This window comes from Mastigoproctus giganteus, chromosome 11 (genome assembly GCF_048544385.1).
Source record: "Mastigoproctus giganteus isolate SK-2022 chromosome 11, ASM4854438v1, whole genome shotgun sequence".
In the NCBI taxonomy this organism is placed as follows: Eukaryota; Metazoa; Arthropoda; class Arachnida; order Uropygi; family Thelyphonidae; genus Mastigoproctus; species Mastigoproctus giganteus.
The window spans coordinates 27,689,589-27,707,778 of NC_143585.1; the positions used below are offsets into that span (position 1 = coordinate 27,689,589).

Here is an 18,190-nt window from a genome sequence, read left to right on the forward strand (position 1 = left end):
TGATGGTACAGTATTATCATTTGTCTTGATAAGAGAGGAAGCGGAAATTAGAAGTTATAAATCGGGACAATCCCGGCCATATCGGGACAGTTGTCCACCCTGAACTGGACACAACCAACCACACCATGTACTTGGTACCAGTACCCGTCACGAGATGGAAAAAATCCGTAAAGGAGAAAAAGTATTTTTAAATTATAATAAGTGCTATTATTATTTATAATTAAACGATAACGTATAATATATATAAATACTTTTTGCATTAGAAATAAATATAAATACTGTATATATACATTGCCCGTATAGACACACACACATGTACATACATAATCATATACATTTGTGTATATAATCAATAATTTATATACTGTATGCAGTTTCCTGAAATACATATTCTTGACTCTGACAAAAGAGCAGTTTTCTTATAAAAACTTTGATATTTTTAGGAATGGAATAAAAAATAGTGTTAAATATACATACTGTACGCTAGCATAAATATCCCAATTCAGTGCTCTTTCCATCCTGTACGTATAGCTGAAATGAAGGAAGTTATGTCGTACAAGCTTAGGTAATTTGCCACTTCCTATTACACACGACACAGACTACATCTCCTCTGGATAGACGGCCGTTAATGACCACAATTACTGTCGTTAATGATTGGTGACCTCAGTGGGAAAGAATCAGATTGAATGTGGACAAATCCAGGGGGAACCAGAAACTTCAGGTTTAATCAACAGCCACAGAAGAATAACACGCAAACATTTGTACGTATAAATGCCAAATGCCGGTTTAAATTTCAGTACAGAGTTTCAACAACGATAAAACCTTTAAGCCTACAACATAACGAAACAACACTCGAATCGACATGGCAACACTGATTAGCATTTGGGCACTCGAGCGCCACTTCTACTCTTAAAAAAAGTTATTAATTAAATAATAATAATTATTATTATTCAAAAGGAATTAATTATTGGGTAATTCATTAATTATTCAAAAATCAAAAAGGGTACTTCAATGAAATTATTTCTCTAAAGAAAACTATTCTAACAGTTTAAATATGTTCTAATTCTATTAATAAGAGTAAATTACTTTTTAAACATTTTAAGAAATGCATACAAAATTTGTAAGTCATATTATTATCAAATTTTCAAAATCGCGTAATTCTGCTGTTTGCTTTCCTAAAATCGTATTTTCTAATTCTATTAATAAGAATAAATTAATTTTTAAACCTTTCAGAAAATGCACATAGAAATTTTATACATCATATTATTATTATTTCATTTAAAATCATGCCTTCGCGAGTAGTATAGTTGGTAGAATCGCCATCCTCCTCACACCGGATGGAACAGGCCCGGGTTCGAGTTCTGTCAATGACACGAGGAATTTTTATTGGGCATTTTTCACAATATGGCTGATTTAGTCGGGTTCAGACGAAGGTGCATGGCGTTTTCTCCCGGAAACTAGGATTTTATGCCCAGTAAACAAGAAAATCGACTGCAGAACACACACAATTTACAGAAATCTTGTATACGCGAAATATGGCCTAAGTCTTTACAACAACCAAGCAAAACAAAATTTAGGATCATGCAATTTTCCTGATGCTTTTCTTAAAGTGTGGTAAGACCCATTTATAAGTTGTCAGGATTAAAGCTCCACTGACAAGCTTGTGGTATCAGGTGTGTCCTCGTGAGTAGCATAGTTGGTAGGATAGCAGTCCTCTTCACACAGAATGGAAAAGGTCCGGATTCGAATCCCGTAAATGACGCGAGGAATTTTTATGGGCCTTTTTCACGTGGCTGAATTAGTCGGTCTCGGGCAAGGACAGCATAATTTTTTCTTTCTCGGAAACGAGGATTTTTTTGTCCAGCAAAACAACAAAACGCACGCAATTTACAGACATAATATGTACTGTGCAATATAGCCTAAGTTGCTGATGAGCCTACAACAAACAACCAACCTGTTAGGTAATACTGATATAGCTGTTATATAGGTTTCTTTTTTGCGCAAATAAAACGATTTTGGTTATTGATTCTCATTGATTTTAACATTAATCAATGATAGAAAATACAAAAAATGGGCCATTTTAAGTCATCGACACAAAGTGTCAAGCGTCTGAAGTGCCCTCGCGACTAGAACAGTTGTTACAATAGCTATTCTTTCATACTATTTAGAAAAGGTTTGGGTTCAAATTCCGTAGAGACGTCGGGTGTGGGGGGGATTTGAATGGGCTTTTCCTCACAACCTGATCAAGTTGGTTGTTTCCGAGGTTTGTATAGTTTTTTGTTTGTTTTTTTTTATCCAATAAAATCGGGTTATTCCTTCAGTAAAAGAGGAAAACTGATCATAGAATGCAAACTGTTTACAAACATTTAAATGCATGGTTTCGGTTGTAAGCCGAATCTGCTTTACATGCATTGTAATTTTGATTAAGCAAGTTAAGAGCAAAATTAGCTGTGTTTTGAACTCCCTGTGTTTTTAATTGTACATATTTCAGTTCTATAGAAACCTTATATTTTTGGAGGCCTTCAAAAATTTTATCGAAAAAATTAAATTACCACTATTTAAGCTCGTATCAATAACAACAGATAGAGCTAAAGCAATGACGGGGCATCTTAACGGATTCATCGCATTATGCCAAAAGGATGATGAATTCCCAGACTTTTTGAGTTACCACTGTATCATATTTTGCTGACTAACATGTGTTAACCAGCAAAAGATTAAATACTTAAATACTAAAAGCGTTATGGACATAGCTTTCAAAATTGTCAAGAACGCAATTTAGTTTTAAGACAGTTTAATAATAAAGTTTATAATTTTAAGAGTTTGTGATATTTGATAAAAGCAGCAACTTTTTGTGTGTGTGTGTGTGTATGTGTGTGTGTGTGTGTGTGTGTGTGTGTCACAATTTTCTGCTTTATTTTTCATTTTCACATTTTATAACATTATCCTAGCATTTACAATTTGAACTGACGCATAAACCAAGGTAACCGTAAACCAATAATCTGTTTTTCCCAACTTTGATAATGTCATTTTAACTGTGACATTCTGATACTAAACTACTCTCTGGAAGTAGCGTTTCTGAAATACTAACTTTTCCTTGAAACAGATGTAAATGTAATTTGTGTTCTTCTATTTATGTCCTAGCGGTAGCACAGGGCATATGAGCACCGTCCTCCCCACATCGAGGCCTCGTGAGTAGCACAGTTGATATAATCACCGTCCTTCAATGACATGAGGCGAGGAATTTTTAAGAGCCTTTTTCACAACGTAGCCGAGGTAGTAGGTCTCAGGCGGGACAGCATGGTTATTTCTCCTGGAAATTCGGGTTTTTCGTCCAGCAAACATCAAATCGACCACAGAACACACGCATTTTTCAGACATGTTATATGCGCAGTATGGCCTAAGTTGCTGATACTGATAAAAACCCGACAACAACTCCACACCCGGTGGAAAAGGCTCGGTTCGAATCCTGTCGGTGATGAAGAGTTCTTTAATGGTCTTTTTCACTCCTTGGCTGAGTTATTATCGTCACAATGGGTAGAGAAGTCAGAGGCAGGAAAATTAAGTTCAAATAGCAAAATAGGTGAATTTACTGAAGAATGAATCAGGCTTTAGATAAATTTAAATTCACACTCTGCTTACCCAGAATGAGTGGTAAGAAATCGCTTACAGTGGTGGAAGTAGTCTTTGCGATGGTAACGGATGCACTGACGGGTGAATAGAAAGTGAGGAAGCTAACCTCATCTGTTCACTAAAAATCTTTGATGTAGTAACCAAACGACGCTGCTTGTCAATCCAGATGGAGAACAACGGGTGTTTATAAAATGGGCTGAGGCCTTTATTAGATTGAAGAGAATATGAGACTAAATCCGGTCAACTTGCATGCGGCAAATATAAATATACATAAGCAGTTTGTTGTCTAAAATTTGATTAATAATATATGAAAAAATCAATGATTTTGGATATGATGCATATAATTCCTACCTGACCTGTTTTTTTTTTTTTGTTTGTTTGTTTGCTTGTCAAAAGCTCAAAATATCTTACAAGTGTCAATATAGGCATCATGTATTCAAATGTTTAAATTAGTTAGCAACAATGGAAGACCACTGGATGTATTCAATATACAAATAATAAACGGATTTGTTGCTGGACAAATTGTGATAATGTCCAAGAAAGTAAGAAAATAGATTTGTTTTCTAAGGAACTAATTGAGAGATCCAAACGGTGTATTAATTGGAAGAGTTCATACATGTAATTTCTTTATACTGATTACTTAGTGTGGAACTCTTGAAGAACTCGTAAAGCTAAAATAAGGGTTTTGGTTGAGGTCGTTTTTAACTTGTGCCGAGGAAGCTAATGCTAAGAGATCAATATTACTTCTGTAACTTAAGGTCGGTTTTAAGGGATGAAAAAACCCCACAAAAAACTGGAGTTTTCGGGAAAGGAAACCACTCAATAAAATTCCCTGACTCGAAAGAGATCAATTCGTCCAAAGCATTGTAAAAATATGGAAGTGTTTTTTAACCTCGGCTGACGACGACAATCAACTTCAGCCCTTTTTTACATGAGGTCAGAAAGTGGAAAGAGAAAAGAGATATTAATAAGAGAAATTGCCTTCCTTTTATTTGTATATACCATTTTGTATAGAATTTATCCTTGCTAGCAGAAGCATCTTCGGCAAAATGATTAGCAAAATGGCTACAACCACTGTTCTTCTACATCATGTCGAAAGGACTTAGGTTCGATTCCTTTCAGAATTAAGAGGAACTTTTAGTCAATTCTAGGGCGACGTTTGTATACTCTTTTCCATTCCCTCAAACAGTCAAATAGTCAAAAAATTTCGGTCAGAATTCATGAAATTTACAGATTCGATATACTGGTCATGTCCATATAAACGGTTTACCGTTTATTCTAAACAACCCAAAATTAACAAAAGTTGCTATCTTAATTAAAGATTGAATCAATGGTGCCATCTTTTGTCATATCACGGAAACTTTCAATAAGGGGCATTTTATACACAGATATATTGGTGAAACTCATCTCTTCTAGGCACTTCAGTTTGGAGATTATGGGCTATCCTACCTGTGTGGTGAGAGTATTTATGATAACGATATGTGACATGCCTACACTCCGCACCAATAAATAAATAAAGCTATCTTGTTAGTGGATGAGGAGTACATAAGCAAACAGCAATACCACTGACGGCAAGAAATAAGCCAGAGGTTTAATAAAACGGCCTAACCCATCTGTGACATACGTAGATGATAATAAAATTTCGAAATTTGAATTTATCAATCGAGACATAAGATTGAATTTTCTATTTAGATGGTATCTGAATTCATATAATGTGATATCTGAATTTACACCGAGCGGTGTTTGGATTTACCAATCTAGTATCCAAGATTGGCGAACATTTTCTATCGAGAATTACAGTTCCAACATTCGCACTGAATTTCATATTTTGGCAGTTTTTGATTAGCAATGGCGAACAGCAGGTGGAACACCTTACATATATTTCACAGTAAATAATCAAACTTGCCGAAATATTCTTAATCAAAGACACTCAGTTAAAACTCTCCTGGATAGCTCTTATCATATCTATTTTTATATAAACAATCAGGTTTCAAGGCGTATAAATTTTATTTTCATAATTCATTAAGATTTCGCGCAGTATAAATCAATGTTGTTGTTGGGTTTCAGGATCATTAACCACTAAGGCCATATTGCTCCATATATACTGTCTGTAAATTGCATGGTCGATTTTCTGTTTGCTAGACGAAAAACCCGAGTTTCCGGGAGTAAAAACCATTATACCCTCTCTCCTGAGACCGACTAACTCAGCCACGTTGTGAAAGAGGCCCATAAAATTTCTTCCCATCATCGACGGGACTCGAACTCGAGTCTTTTCTACCCGATGTAGGATGGACGGTAATTCTACCAACTTGCTACCCAACGAGGGTATAAGTCAACCTTTAACAAATTCAATACGTTGCAGCATGCACTGCTAACTGCATTTCGAAGAAAATTATCACTTCATCGTATAAGTAACACCGGCCCAAGAGTAGCCTAGTACACAATAAACGATTTAAAACACTAACCAAGCAGAAAACAAAAATTAATAGATTAATTTATGGTTCATAAAATACGCATAACATAGCTATAAAAATATGAAATAAAATGATTGTAAAGTATATAAAGTGAAAATCATATAAAGCTGAGCATAAGTAAACAAAAAGCTGGTTTTTGTCAGTATACAGACCAGTATACGTATACTGGTCTGTGTCAATCACATAAACTTCCTTCTACAAGTCTCTATTTATAATACAGGGAACTAGAATTTCACAAATTAATGAAGTAGGTAAGATCAGGTGATTCTCCAAATTTATTTATAGAGTGATTAGAGTAATAAGTTATATAAACTTGTGTTTTATATAATTTAATTTACTCTACTGCACACAAAAAAACTCAATTTAGAAAAATGAAAAGCTCTAATTTATTGTCTCCTCTGGTAACGTACCATATACAAGAATAGGAATCTATATACCTCGTATAAAAAAAAAAAAAAAGGCAAACTGCAGCCATTATCAACCCACTGCAGGATGGAAGCTCCCCAACAATTCATCTTGAGGGAAATGGACCATAATCTGCCACGCTGGTCCAGTGCGGGTTGGCAGACCAACCGCATTTAGCAGTTAGGGGCTTGAACCCCGCTCTACTCCGTAGCCTGACCACTCGGCTACGGAGGCCTTTTTTCGAGGCCCGTATACGAAGTATACAAATCTACAACTCTTTTATTGTACTACTAGATGATTACGCATGCAGAACAGGATTGGTTCTGGATGCACACACACCAATCAATTGTCCACAGAGCGGCACATCAAGATTCGGCTACTCAGGAGGACAGACAGTATCACGCTGTTTACAAATTGATAACATAAAATGTATAGTATGGTATCCACTTATTTACATATTCAGTGACAAAAATAAGTTGTAACTCGATGATTTGAACTAATTCAGTATTTGGCCAGTTCGGATAATCAATATGTTCCTCTAATGGATTTTTTCGGACAAAAATGAAGGATTAGTTCAAGAATATGAATAAGATCGTGAATATGAATATGAATATGAATAAGAATATGATCGTGAATAAGAATATCTATTCTTATTCACGATCCTCAATGAATTCTTTATGAGCTAAGTTCCCAAGAGGGTGAAAAGTTATCAGTTTCATGCAAACAGAAATTCTAACATGAACAAATATTTTTCACCCGGGTGTTGTCATAGTAATAGTAATAGTATTCGCCATATAGTGCAAGAAAGCCGCAAGCGTTGCTGTGCTGGCAAAAAAAAAAAAAAAAAACTCAAGTAGATAAGAAAATGCAAATTATATGCTTCCCTCCTCACACAGTTGACCTCTGAATTTATTCAAACTGTCATCCTCAACTACCTGCGAGGGCAACTTGTTCCAATAATCAACGACTCGCTCGCTAAAACAAAACTTCCTACAATCTAATTTAAACCTCAAACCCTGTAATTTTAATTTCTGACCCCTAGTTCTGGAATTCTTTATAACAGTGAGTATTCCACCTTCATCCATTTTACTAATCCCTCTCAGAGCCTTATAAACTTCAATCAGGTCACCTCTGAGGTACCTGGTTGCAAGCTGTGTAGCCCACATAATCGAAGTCTTTACTCATACCGTCGTCCTGCCAATCTCACCATTCGAGTTGTCCGTCTTTGGACTCCTTCAAGAAGCTCAATGACTTTTTTCAGATGAGGTCTCCATACTTGTAGGATGGTTAGTTTGAATAGATTTAATGAATTAGTAAAATTGTTATTGATTAAAAAAATTAGAAAAATTGTACGTGATGCTCAGAGGAGGTGAGTTTTTGGTTAATTCTCTATAAACCTGCTTCCTTGCATCATTTGCCACTACTAATAACCTGTGCCATTACAGAAGATGTAATATGTTTTTTCTAATGCAGTATAAACCTCTTGGTTTGTTTATGAGAAATACTTTAGTAGTGGCAAAGTAGTTTATGAGAAATACTTAAATAGTGGCAAAAAGTCGCTTAGTACCTAGGCGGCTTTTTTGCCACTTCCTAAAAAAACTTCGCTTTTTTCCCTAATAGTATATTGGGTTTGTCGCTCAGGTGGAGAGATCAAGGTTCGAATTCCGTTGTATTCATGCAGTCCCAAAGTGACTTAGAAGAGTTTACATCAGCACTGTAGCCGTTTTTTGGAAGCCAATATACTACTGCCATAATTAACGTGAGGCCAAAATGCCCAATATTGTTTGCACGCTTTGAAAAAATGGACACATCCAAATGTGCCCATTTGTTCACAGCATGGACACATTTGGATTCCAGCATTCCCTCCGTGGGGATGATGCACATTTGAGTTCAGAGGATTAAACATTTATTACCGTATTGTACAGAGCTGTGTTCATGTATAGGGCGGAATATATGAGTGAAGTACAGTGCACGATACGCATTAGTTTGTATATTAAACATCTAAGTAATAAGGAAGGTAAACATTTACTGGTTTGAATAGTCGCAGGCGATCGCAGTTCGACTACACAAATGTACCAATGTACCAACAATATTATCCACACAAATGTTCCAATAAAGATTCGCTCCATACCCAGTCCACGGAAGATGTTAATAAGCCTTTTTAATCGATACGAACCACTTCTGATGGCTAGGTTTCCCCATATTGTCACAGTAAATGCCCACTACTACATTGAAACAAGAGCAGTTGTAACAGGCCATAAATGTAAAGCGGATGGGCAGCTTAATTCGTGGCATTCAATCGCTACCCGACAATGCGATACCTTACACCGTTGATATCGAGATTTAGCTGCAGGTTAGAACTGGTCCAACACGTACCCTAAGGTCCTGACTCTACACCCGGCAACTACCACACCTTCCCCCCCTTGAGGAAGACGCTTAGATCCATCGCTTTTACTCAGGCGAAGGAGACACTGATTTCACCAGTAACCAGTAGAAATGATACAAAGGTTGTATACCTTTGTATCTCGCCTGGTTACACAATAGGTCTGAGGTCACAACGCCGTGTGTGTTTACTTTTAACCAGGTGCGATTCCGAACTGTTTATTTCGAAAATCTGTTTCATTTGAACAAGCGTTATTATTAAGAAAAATAACATCTTTGTCTTTAAAGGTATTAACTACAGTGGTATCTTTGATATGATTACTAAGTAAACTGGGAATGTAATTTCAATAATTAATTACTGTTCCAGTTACATAACAGAAAAAATAATGCCTTAAAAAGATTTACGATTTGTCAACACACACTAGAGATAAGGCATCGTGTTTTCATTCAGTATAATTTATGATGAACATATTGTAGAGTGCAGATAAAGCATTATCTACAAATGTGCAAGACAAGCTTTTTTGGGAAGATGTTAACTTTTTTGGGAAGATGTTAATTCATCTGGCCCGGCAGACCTGAAGGAAAAATGCTGCATGCTGAGGACAACAATTTATCATAACATAAAAAAAAACTATACATATAATTGTATTTACCAAGAAGTAGTTGTGATAGAATGTTTGAAACAAATAGCATGTATCAACATAGTCACCAAACAAAATGGCACATTTTTGCCAATACACACCCTCGGGCCAGTTTTGTAGAAGTCCTGTGACTGACCTTCAAACCACGTCTCGGCAGCAGAAATCACCTCATCATCATCAGCACCAAAATGCCTTCCACGAAGAAAGGACTTCAGGGCAGGAGAGAGGAAGAAATCTAAGGGTGCAATCAAGGTCGGATGAGTAAACAGGATTCGGCAATATTTCACACCCACATTCTTGAGCATACCTCACTGCGGCATGCATGTATACATGTCAAGGGTGGCACCCAGACTAATGTCCATCTCCACCTATATATTCTGTATAAAAAATAAATAAAAATAAATAAATAATAATAATAAACACAGGCCTCTTTGCCACCAGGGAGCAGGCACTATCTTAGTGCCTGATACCTGGTGCACTTCCTAAGACATGAAGCTGGGCCAGGGTCTACTGCTCTGTCAGTGCAATTTGCACTAAAAATCCCGCACCTACCAGAGGTAGTAAAATACTGGTGGGTGCCATCAATCCTGCCCCCAGGCTGCCCAAACTTGGAATCCAGCAAAAATAAATAAATAAAATAACATAAATAAAAAAATATATTAAAATAAAATAAAGTAATAAAAATAAATGAATAATAATACGATAAATAAGTAAATAAATAACACACGAAAAATTATTATTAATTAAATTTTTTTAAAAATAATAATAATAATAAAATAAAATAAAATAATTAATTATTAATTAAATTTTTAAAAATAATAAATGAATAAAATAAAAATTCCAGCACTCAGTATCAGTCAACCATGACTAACACGGACCCCTAGAAAATTAAACAAAAAAACGATCTCTATTGTATCTATTAAAACAACCAACTGTTTTCTGTTTTGAAAGACTAATCTACAATATTCTTGAAAGCTTAAATAATATTCCTTGTGTTGAACATATAAATATTCAAAACCTTTATCAAAATTGGAAAATTTATCCTTTAATGTATATCTGTATTCTTCGTATAGCGGACACTCATATAGAACATGCTCCCAACTCTCTACCATTTTACATTCACAATATGGTTGAGACTCTAAACCAAACTGATATAACATGTGTCTTAGAGAACCATGACCAGTTAATATAACAGAGGTCTCAATATTAGAATAAAACCACATAGTCAACTTGTTTTCATAATTAAAATTAACTAGTGGAATGAACAAACGAGTCACAGCACCCGTTTCACTAGTATTGCCTGACCAATTTGATTGGATACTATGATGTAGTCACAAAAGAACTGGATGCAGGGAATAACTTTGATATTATATATTTGGATCTTAGAAAGGCTTTTGATACTGTTGCACATGGAAGACTGCTGCACAAATTGGAGCAGTGTGGCATTGGAGGCAAATTGCTGCTATGGATAAGGGGATGGTTGAGTGGTAGAAGACAGAGAGTGGTAATCAATGGACACTGCTCAACGTGGACTAATGTTATTAGTGGAGTTCCTCAGGGTTCAGTGTTGGGTCCGTTGTTGTTTTCGGTGTTTATGAATGATATTGATGATGGGATATCAAGTTTAATGTCCAAGTTTGCAGATGATACAAAGGTTGGCAGGGTTGTTAAGGACACTACTGACGCTATGCTGCTGCAACAGGATCTGGAAAGGTTGAACAGATGGGCTGAGAGGTGGCAAATGAAGTTTAACATTGACAAATGTAAAGTACTACATATGGGAAACAGTAACCCCAGAGCAACGTATCAACTCTGCGGTACTACACTGACAGTGGTGGAGAATGAAAAGGACCTGGGGGTAATTGTGCAGGCAGATATGAAGTTCTCTGAGCAGTGCAGACGACCTGCAAGAGTAGCTCATGGTGTCTTGTCAATGATATACAGGAATTTTTCTAGCAGGGATAAGGAGGTGATTATTCCCTTGTATAAGGCAATGGTTAGGCCACATCTTGAGTCCTGTATACAGGTCTGGAGGCCTCATTTCAAGAAGGATGTAGAGCTGCTGGAACGGGTACAGAGAAGGGCAACAAGATTAGTGAATGGAACAAAGGGTTGCTCTTACGAAGAAAGGCTTAAGTTTTGCAATTTACAGAGTCTGGAGACTAGGCACCGGCAAGGTGATCTGATAGAGGTGTATAAGGCTTTGAATGGTTTGAGCATGCTCAATGCCAATGGGATTCTTCATCTTGCTCAGAATAATCACCTCAGAGGGCATAAATTCAAATTGAGGAAGGACGGATGTCGGATAGATGTGCGGAAATTTGCCTTTGGCCAGCGGGTGGTTGGTTGGTGGAACCGACTTCCATCACTTGTTGTTGAAGTTGATAGCCTAAACAAATTTAAAGCTCAACTGGACAGGTATTTCGAACGAACGGAGGGGTGAAATGGGAGTGGGTTTTTTTTTTTTTTTTTTTGGCTGGTGCTGAATAAGCTTGCTTTCTTGCATCATATGCCTCTACTAATGCTAATGCTAATGCTAATCTTTGCTGCCAAATATCAATTAATTTCATAAGAATATTTCTTTTTTCTTTCTTAATATCTATCATTAAATCATTGGTTATGCCCAAAAACGTAATCTGTTTACCCTTTCTTAAAAAATATTCAAAAGCTCTCAAAACTACCATCAAATCTAAAGGAAGTGCCCAAACTAGGAAGTGCTAAACCTGCAGTGCATTAATTGATACAGTTTTACATGCTCTCAGTATAGTCAAAAGCATGACTCTTTGAATTCATAGTAATTTCTTCTGGAACTTAACATTAGTAATCCTATGATACCACACTGAGGCTGCATACACAATAACAGGAATTAAAATTGCCGTACAATACAGACTTAGAACACGTTTTCCTAGTCCCCAGTCTGATTTAGTGATATGGACAATAGATGCTGTAAACTTTTTATAATTATAATATAATAATCGTCTATAATTATTCCTAAATACTTCACCTTAGAAACTAAGGGTATTTGTTTATCATTTATGTGTAACTTAGGGGGCCTACCATAATCTAACTTTCCCCTGAATATCATCATTACTGTCTTACTAGATGATACTGTGAGTTTATTGTTTTTAGCCCATTCAATCAAGGTGTTAATTATTCATTTTTCTTTCTATTTCCATTCTAGAGTTTCCTTGAACACAAATAACCAGGTCATCAGCATATGCCATTTTATGGCACTCCAGTGATTCAGTTTGAAGCCATTGATCAAGAACTAGGTTCCAGAATACTGGACCTAAAACTGATCCTTGTGGACACCCTCTATCTATATCCCTTTTATACTCTAAATGTTGATATCTAACCAAAATCCTTCTTCCACATAAATAATTTTTAACAGTGTAATATAACAAATCAGGACAATTAATCGGCCGCAGAGATTGAAGGACGTTCTCATACCATACTGTGTCGAAAGTGCCTTCAAAGTCCACAAACAGAGCTAACACATATTTACTAGAAGAAAGCCTACAATAAATTACCCAGTCATTTACAGCATCATCCGCAGAACACTTTTTCTTGAAACCATACTGGTAAGGAAAAGTTACATTAGCATGTTAAACAAAAACTCCAACCTTAATAACAATAATCTTTCAAATATCTTGCCCAAGTTAGCTAACAGAGAAATAGGCCTTTAAGCTCTTGGATAAGTTAATTCCTTCCCTGGTTTATGAATTAATTTTAATAGGACAATCTTCCAGCAACCTGGAAAGACTCCCTCCACATAACACTTATACATTTTTAGAATAATTTCAAGGAAAAGTTCAACAGCTTTAACTATACTGCTGTTTACCACCATATTTAAACCCGGTGTTTTACTACAATTTAACTTAGAACTTATCAATTTCAACTCAACAATATCAAATAAAACTGTTTGAAGGACCACAATAAACACTGTTTATTGTGGTCCTTCAAACAGTTTATCTCCTAACACTACTTTGGACAGTATTGTCACCTGCTGCATAATCCACCCTAAACAATTTATCAGTGATAGCCTGAACTGTTGATGTCCAATTATGTGTTTCAGTGTTTCCAGTTCTCAACGTATAAATCAGATTATTAACATTCAGTTGGTTTCTTGTTAATTTAAACAAAAGACCCCCAAGGGTCATTATTCCGTACAGTGAATACTAAATCTTTCCATGCTTTCATCTTATGTTTATATATTGATTTATGATAAAGCTTCCTTTTCACTTTATACAACTCCTTAAACCTAACAGCTTCAGTGAGACCCCATACCCTATACCTCTGATATGTTTTCCTTAAACTGAAAACTTCTTTCCTTAAGTCAGCCAACTCTCATTAGAACACCAAGGTACTCTTCTATACACTTCCTTCTTCTTTTTGGTTGCAAATAATAGTGAAAAATACAATGATGTCTGCACAAAATAAGCATATTCTATTGCACTTAGGTTACTAAAATCATCAGCTGAATAAGAAAACCTGTCATTCAAGAAACTTTTAAATTTGTCCCAATTTATTCTTTTGTAATGAAATCAGTTACATTCATTAAATACCTCCCAATCACAATATCTATTTACCAAAGATAAATTGAACACAATAGTTCATTGATCACTGTTAGTGTAATCAGTGACTACATCCCACAGAAAAACGTTTCTATTCAAAAGCTGAGACACCAAGGTAATATCAATATTTGAAGAGCCATGGACATTATCAAAAGTGATTGGGTTACCACTGACATTTAAAACAGTCACGTTATGGCAGAAAATAAACTCCTCAAAAGCTACACCTCTACTACCAGTTGTATTACTGTACCACAAAGATGATTTAGCATTACTGTCAATTGTAAAAACTACATTACTGGCAGATATAAACTCCATGACTCTTTCCAAATACTGGATGCATGTAGCACATTGAGTACATAATTTTGAAATGACTGTTATATTATCATGGAGCAGGCGCACACCTTTTGACAGCTTTCTACGTCTTTTTTCTTTTATAGCAGCAGGTAGTTTTATGAGGAGAATGGAGTAATATTTCGTAATCACTGTACAGCTGATTTGAAGGTAATCTGTTGGCATTACACCATGCTGATCCCAAAAAACATGCAGCATCACCTTACCAACACTTAGTTGTACCTTTCCCTTTTTTTTTAGGGGACGGGTTAATTCTACATACTTTCACTGTTTTTTCATTAGTTTAGTTTCGGGATCATAGTGATGGATCCAAATTTCATCCATGGTGATTAGCAGTGAAAAAACGCCTCTTGCTTTTCCAGGCACATTGACAACATTCCATGTGCACATTGTGCCCTTTCCTTCTTCTGTTAAGAGATTAGACGTCTTGGAACCACTTAGCAGGTTCCTTGAGGTTGTCACAGACATTCTCTCAGATATGCCAGACAAGCTGTACTTGCTACCTGGGAGTTTAAAATGCTGATGGAACTGATATTCGGGTGACACTCAAGTCAAGTGGACCCAATTTCGGCGACTTCCGGACGGTCTGTGACAGCCAAATCCTCTGATTGCACCTTCACGATGGTGGGACTGTAAGTACTCCTGGGTATAACCTCCATGCACAAGCACACGGTGGGTGACCACCCAGGTGTGAACCAACGTAAGCAGAGGTCGAGGTGTGACGCCCACACCACATGGAAGAATGCCGCTCCTCTATGTTACCAGGCAGTAGTAGGTGGTAGCTGACTCTCATCAACCGGTGCAATACCACCACTTTGCTTACTGGAGGCTTGAAGTGGTGGAACCCATGTTTAGTCTCCAAAGCTAAGTTCCGGTCAACTCTTCCCCATCTCTTCCATCATGCAGTATGATTGATGACTTTTGAGGCTATGATGACCATCGTGGAGAGATCCAATCTTGTTTACATTACGAGGGTACAGCTTTAAAACGGTGTTCGCAGACCGGCCCCTAGTTAGTACACCGGACCGAACCTATTGGTAACCCTAGGAGGCTTCCGGATCAGCTAGTGTATAAATCTTGCTACCCCTACTCTGCCAGATAGTGGAGGGAGTCCGAGTAGTGTGTATGCGGGGAGCATTGTCGAGCCCACGTTATGTCAAGGATCTGGGTAAATTCGTACCATGTATATGCCATATCCAAAAATTTCATTACTTCATACAGCATTTCCCACCCACTTTTTCTTACTATTGAATACACCATGAATTGTCAAACAAATAGAGCAAGCTTATCTGCGAAAAGATCTAAACCTCCCAAGGACTTCCTAATTCATTTCACAAATATACGTGGTCTCAAATCTAATCTCAACGGTGTCCATTTCCATTTGCAGTCTGCCAAACCCCATGTACTTTTTCTGACAGAATCTCAGTTATCAGTTGATTCAACTACTGCTCATCTCGGTTGCCCAAATTATGATTCCTTTCGCCTCAAAAGTGGTACTTGTGCATATGTCTGTTCTGATATTCCCTGTCAGAGACTTGGCAATTTGGAATCTCCTCTCTCTGATCTTATCTGGCTTAAAATCTCTCTACCTCATTGTATCAAATTCATCTGTTGTCTCTACCATTCTCCTAACTCCACTAATCACTTGGAGCTCTTTGACTTCCTCTCTTTGCAACTTGACTTTCTCCAGTCCAACTTTCCTAACAGTGAGGTAATTTTCCTTGGTGATTTAATGTTCACAAGTCCAGCTGGCTTCCGTTTTCTAATCACACCGACTCAGTATCTCAACCCAGCTGGTCGAGATGCTGAGGCTTTTGCAATTACTAATGACCTTACACAGATTGTTCATTTACTTATAAGAATACCGGACAATCCTAACCATACAGCCAACACGCTTGATCTTTTTCTAACAAACAACCCTTCTAAGTACACGGTCGCAGTGAGAGCTCCTTTAGGTACCTCAGATCACAACTTGGTGATTGTCTCTTCTCCAGGTCATCCCATTTTACAAGAATGCAAAATGGGATGACCTGCGACATTTCTTTTCCTTGGACGGATTACTGTTTCAAAACTTCTGATGTCACCATTTGCTCAGTGAAATTAATCTTGCAGGAATGGAATCCTTTATCCCACACTCCACTTTAAAATCTCGTCCTTTATCTAAACCTTGGTTTTCCAATAAATGTGCTAAGGCTGATCACGAGAACAACATTACATATCGTAATTGGCTTGTTTCTAATTCTTCAGTGTCAGCCGACCGGGCTAGCCGAGTGGGTAAAGTACCTGCCCGGCAACCCAAAGGTCGCGGGTTCGATTCCCGCCTCGGGCTTGGATCAAAGTACTGCAAAAACCTTGGGAGGTGCAATATGGCCACAGAAGCCGATGCGCCAACAACTACCAAATCAAAAAAAAAAAAAAAATCTTCAGTGTCATTTTCTGCATACACCAAAGTTCGCAACAATTGCAGAGCAGGTATTAATCAGTCTAAACTAGAGTTTGAACAGGCTAAGAGTAGAAAACTTGCTTCTTGCCCTAATAGTAGCAGAGCATTCTGGTCTCTTGCCAAAGCTATTGGCCGCAACTTTTGCCCTTCTCTGCTCCCACCTCTGTCCAAACCAGATGGTTCTGTTATCACTTCAGCCAAGAATAAAGCTGACCTGCTAGCATCCCATTTCTCTTCCAACTCATGTATTAATGACCTTGGCAAAACACCTCCCACCATTCCCAACACGCTCCATTCAATGCCTCATGTGGTCTTCCGTCAAAAGGATGATTTTGACGAATCTTAATGCTAAGAAAGCTCCAGGTCCAGATATTATTTCTCCACTTGTTCTCAAAACCTGTGCTCCTGAACTTACTCCTGTTCTTTGCCGCCTTTTTTCATTTTCTTATTCCAAAGGTGTTTTTCCTTCTACTTGGAAATTTGCTCATATCCAGCCAGTCCTTAAAAAGGGTGACAAATCCCTCCCATCAAATTATCGTCCCATTGCAATTACTTCTACTCTTTCTAAAGCAATGGAGAAATCAATTAACCGCCAACCCCTAAACTATCTAGAAACTTTCCAAGGAAAGTTTCTGATCAACGATCGCAAGTATGGATTCCATCAGTGTCGATCCACTGGTGATATTCTGGCTTATGTTACCCATTTATGGACTTCAATGGAAAAGTTCGGTGAAACATAAAGGTCTTTTAAACAAGCTTCCATCTTATGGTTTGCCAACTGTTTTTTGTAATTGGTTATCCAGTTTTCTCTCTGATCGCTCACTGAAGGTGATGGTAGATTGTACTCTGTCTTCTAACTTCTCCACTAATGCCCAAGGTTCAGTTCTTTCCCCCACTCTTTTCCTCTTGTATATTAATGACCTTCTTCCATTGACTGGAAATCCTATCCATAATTTTGCCGATGATAGTACATTGCATTCCACTTTCCATTTTGAGAAACCTTGTCCTGCTCAATCAGCTTCAACTTCTCGAAAATCTGCTACCAATTCCTTAAATGCCGATCTGCAGGTAATTCTCCAGTGGGGCAAAGGCAACTTAGTTGATTTCAACCCTTCTAAAACTCAGTCTTGTCTTATATCTCGCAAAAAGGATTCTTCTGCTCCTATGCTTATCTTTGGTGACACTCCGATTTCTAGGCAAAATGATATATGTCTTTTGGGAATTACCCTGACTTCTAATCTGTCTTGCAATATTTGAACATTACAAATATTGCTTCCTCTGCATCTAAAA

At 37.1% G+C, this 18,190-nt stretch overlaps 1 protein-coding gene across 2 annotated transcripts in view; it reads right to left on the minus strand.

Moving 5' to 3' along the window:
• The window catches only part of LOC150077833 (oxidation resistance protein 1A-like), a 374,929-nt gene that overhangs the window by 348,745 nt on the left and 7,994 nt on the right, over window positions 1-18,190 (minus strand). The window contains exon 1 of one of the 2 annotated variants that reach the window (XM_090384259.1): window positions 478-538. The exons of the other annotated variant lie outside the window; for it this stretch is intronic. Coding sequence (XP_090240385.1) covers window positions 478-518 — 41 coding nt within the window. The 5' untranslated portion in view covers window positions 519-538. Of the gene's footprint in view, window positions 1-477; window positions 539-18,190 lie in introns of those variants that run through there. 2 annotated transcript variants of the gene reach the window in all.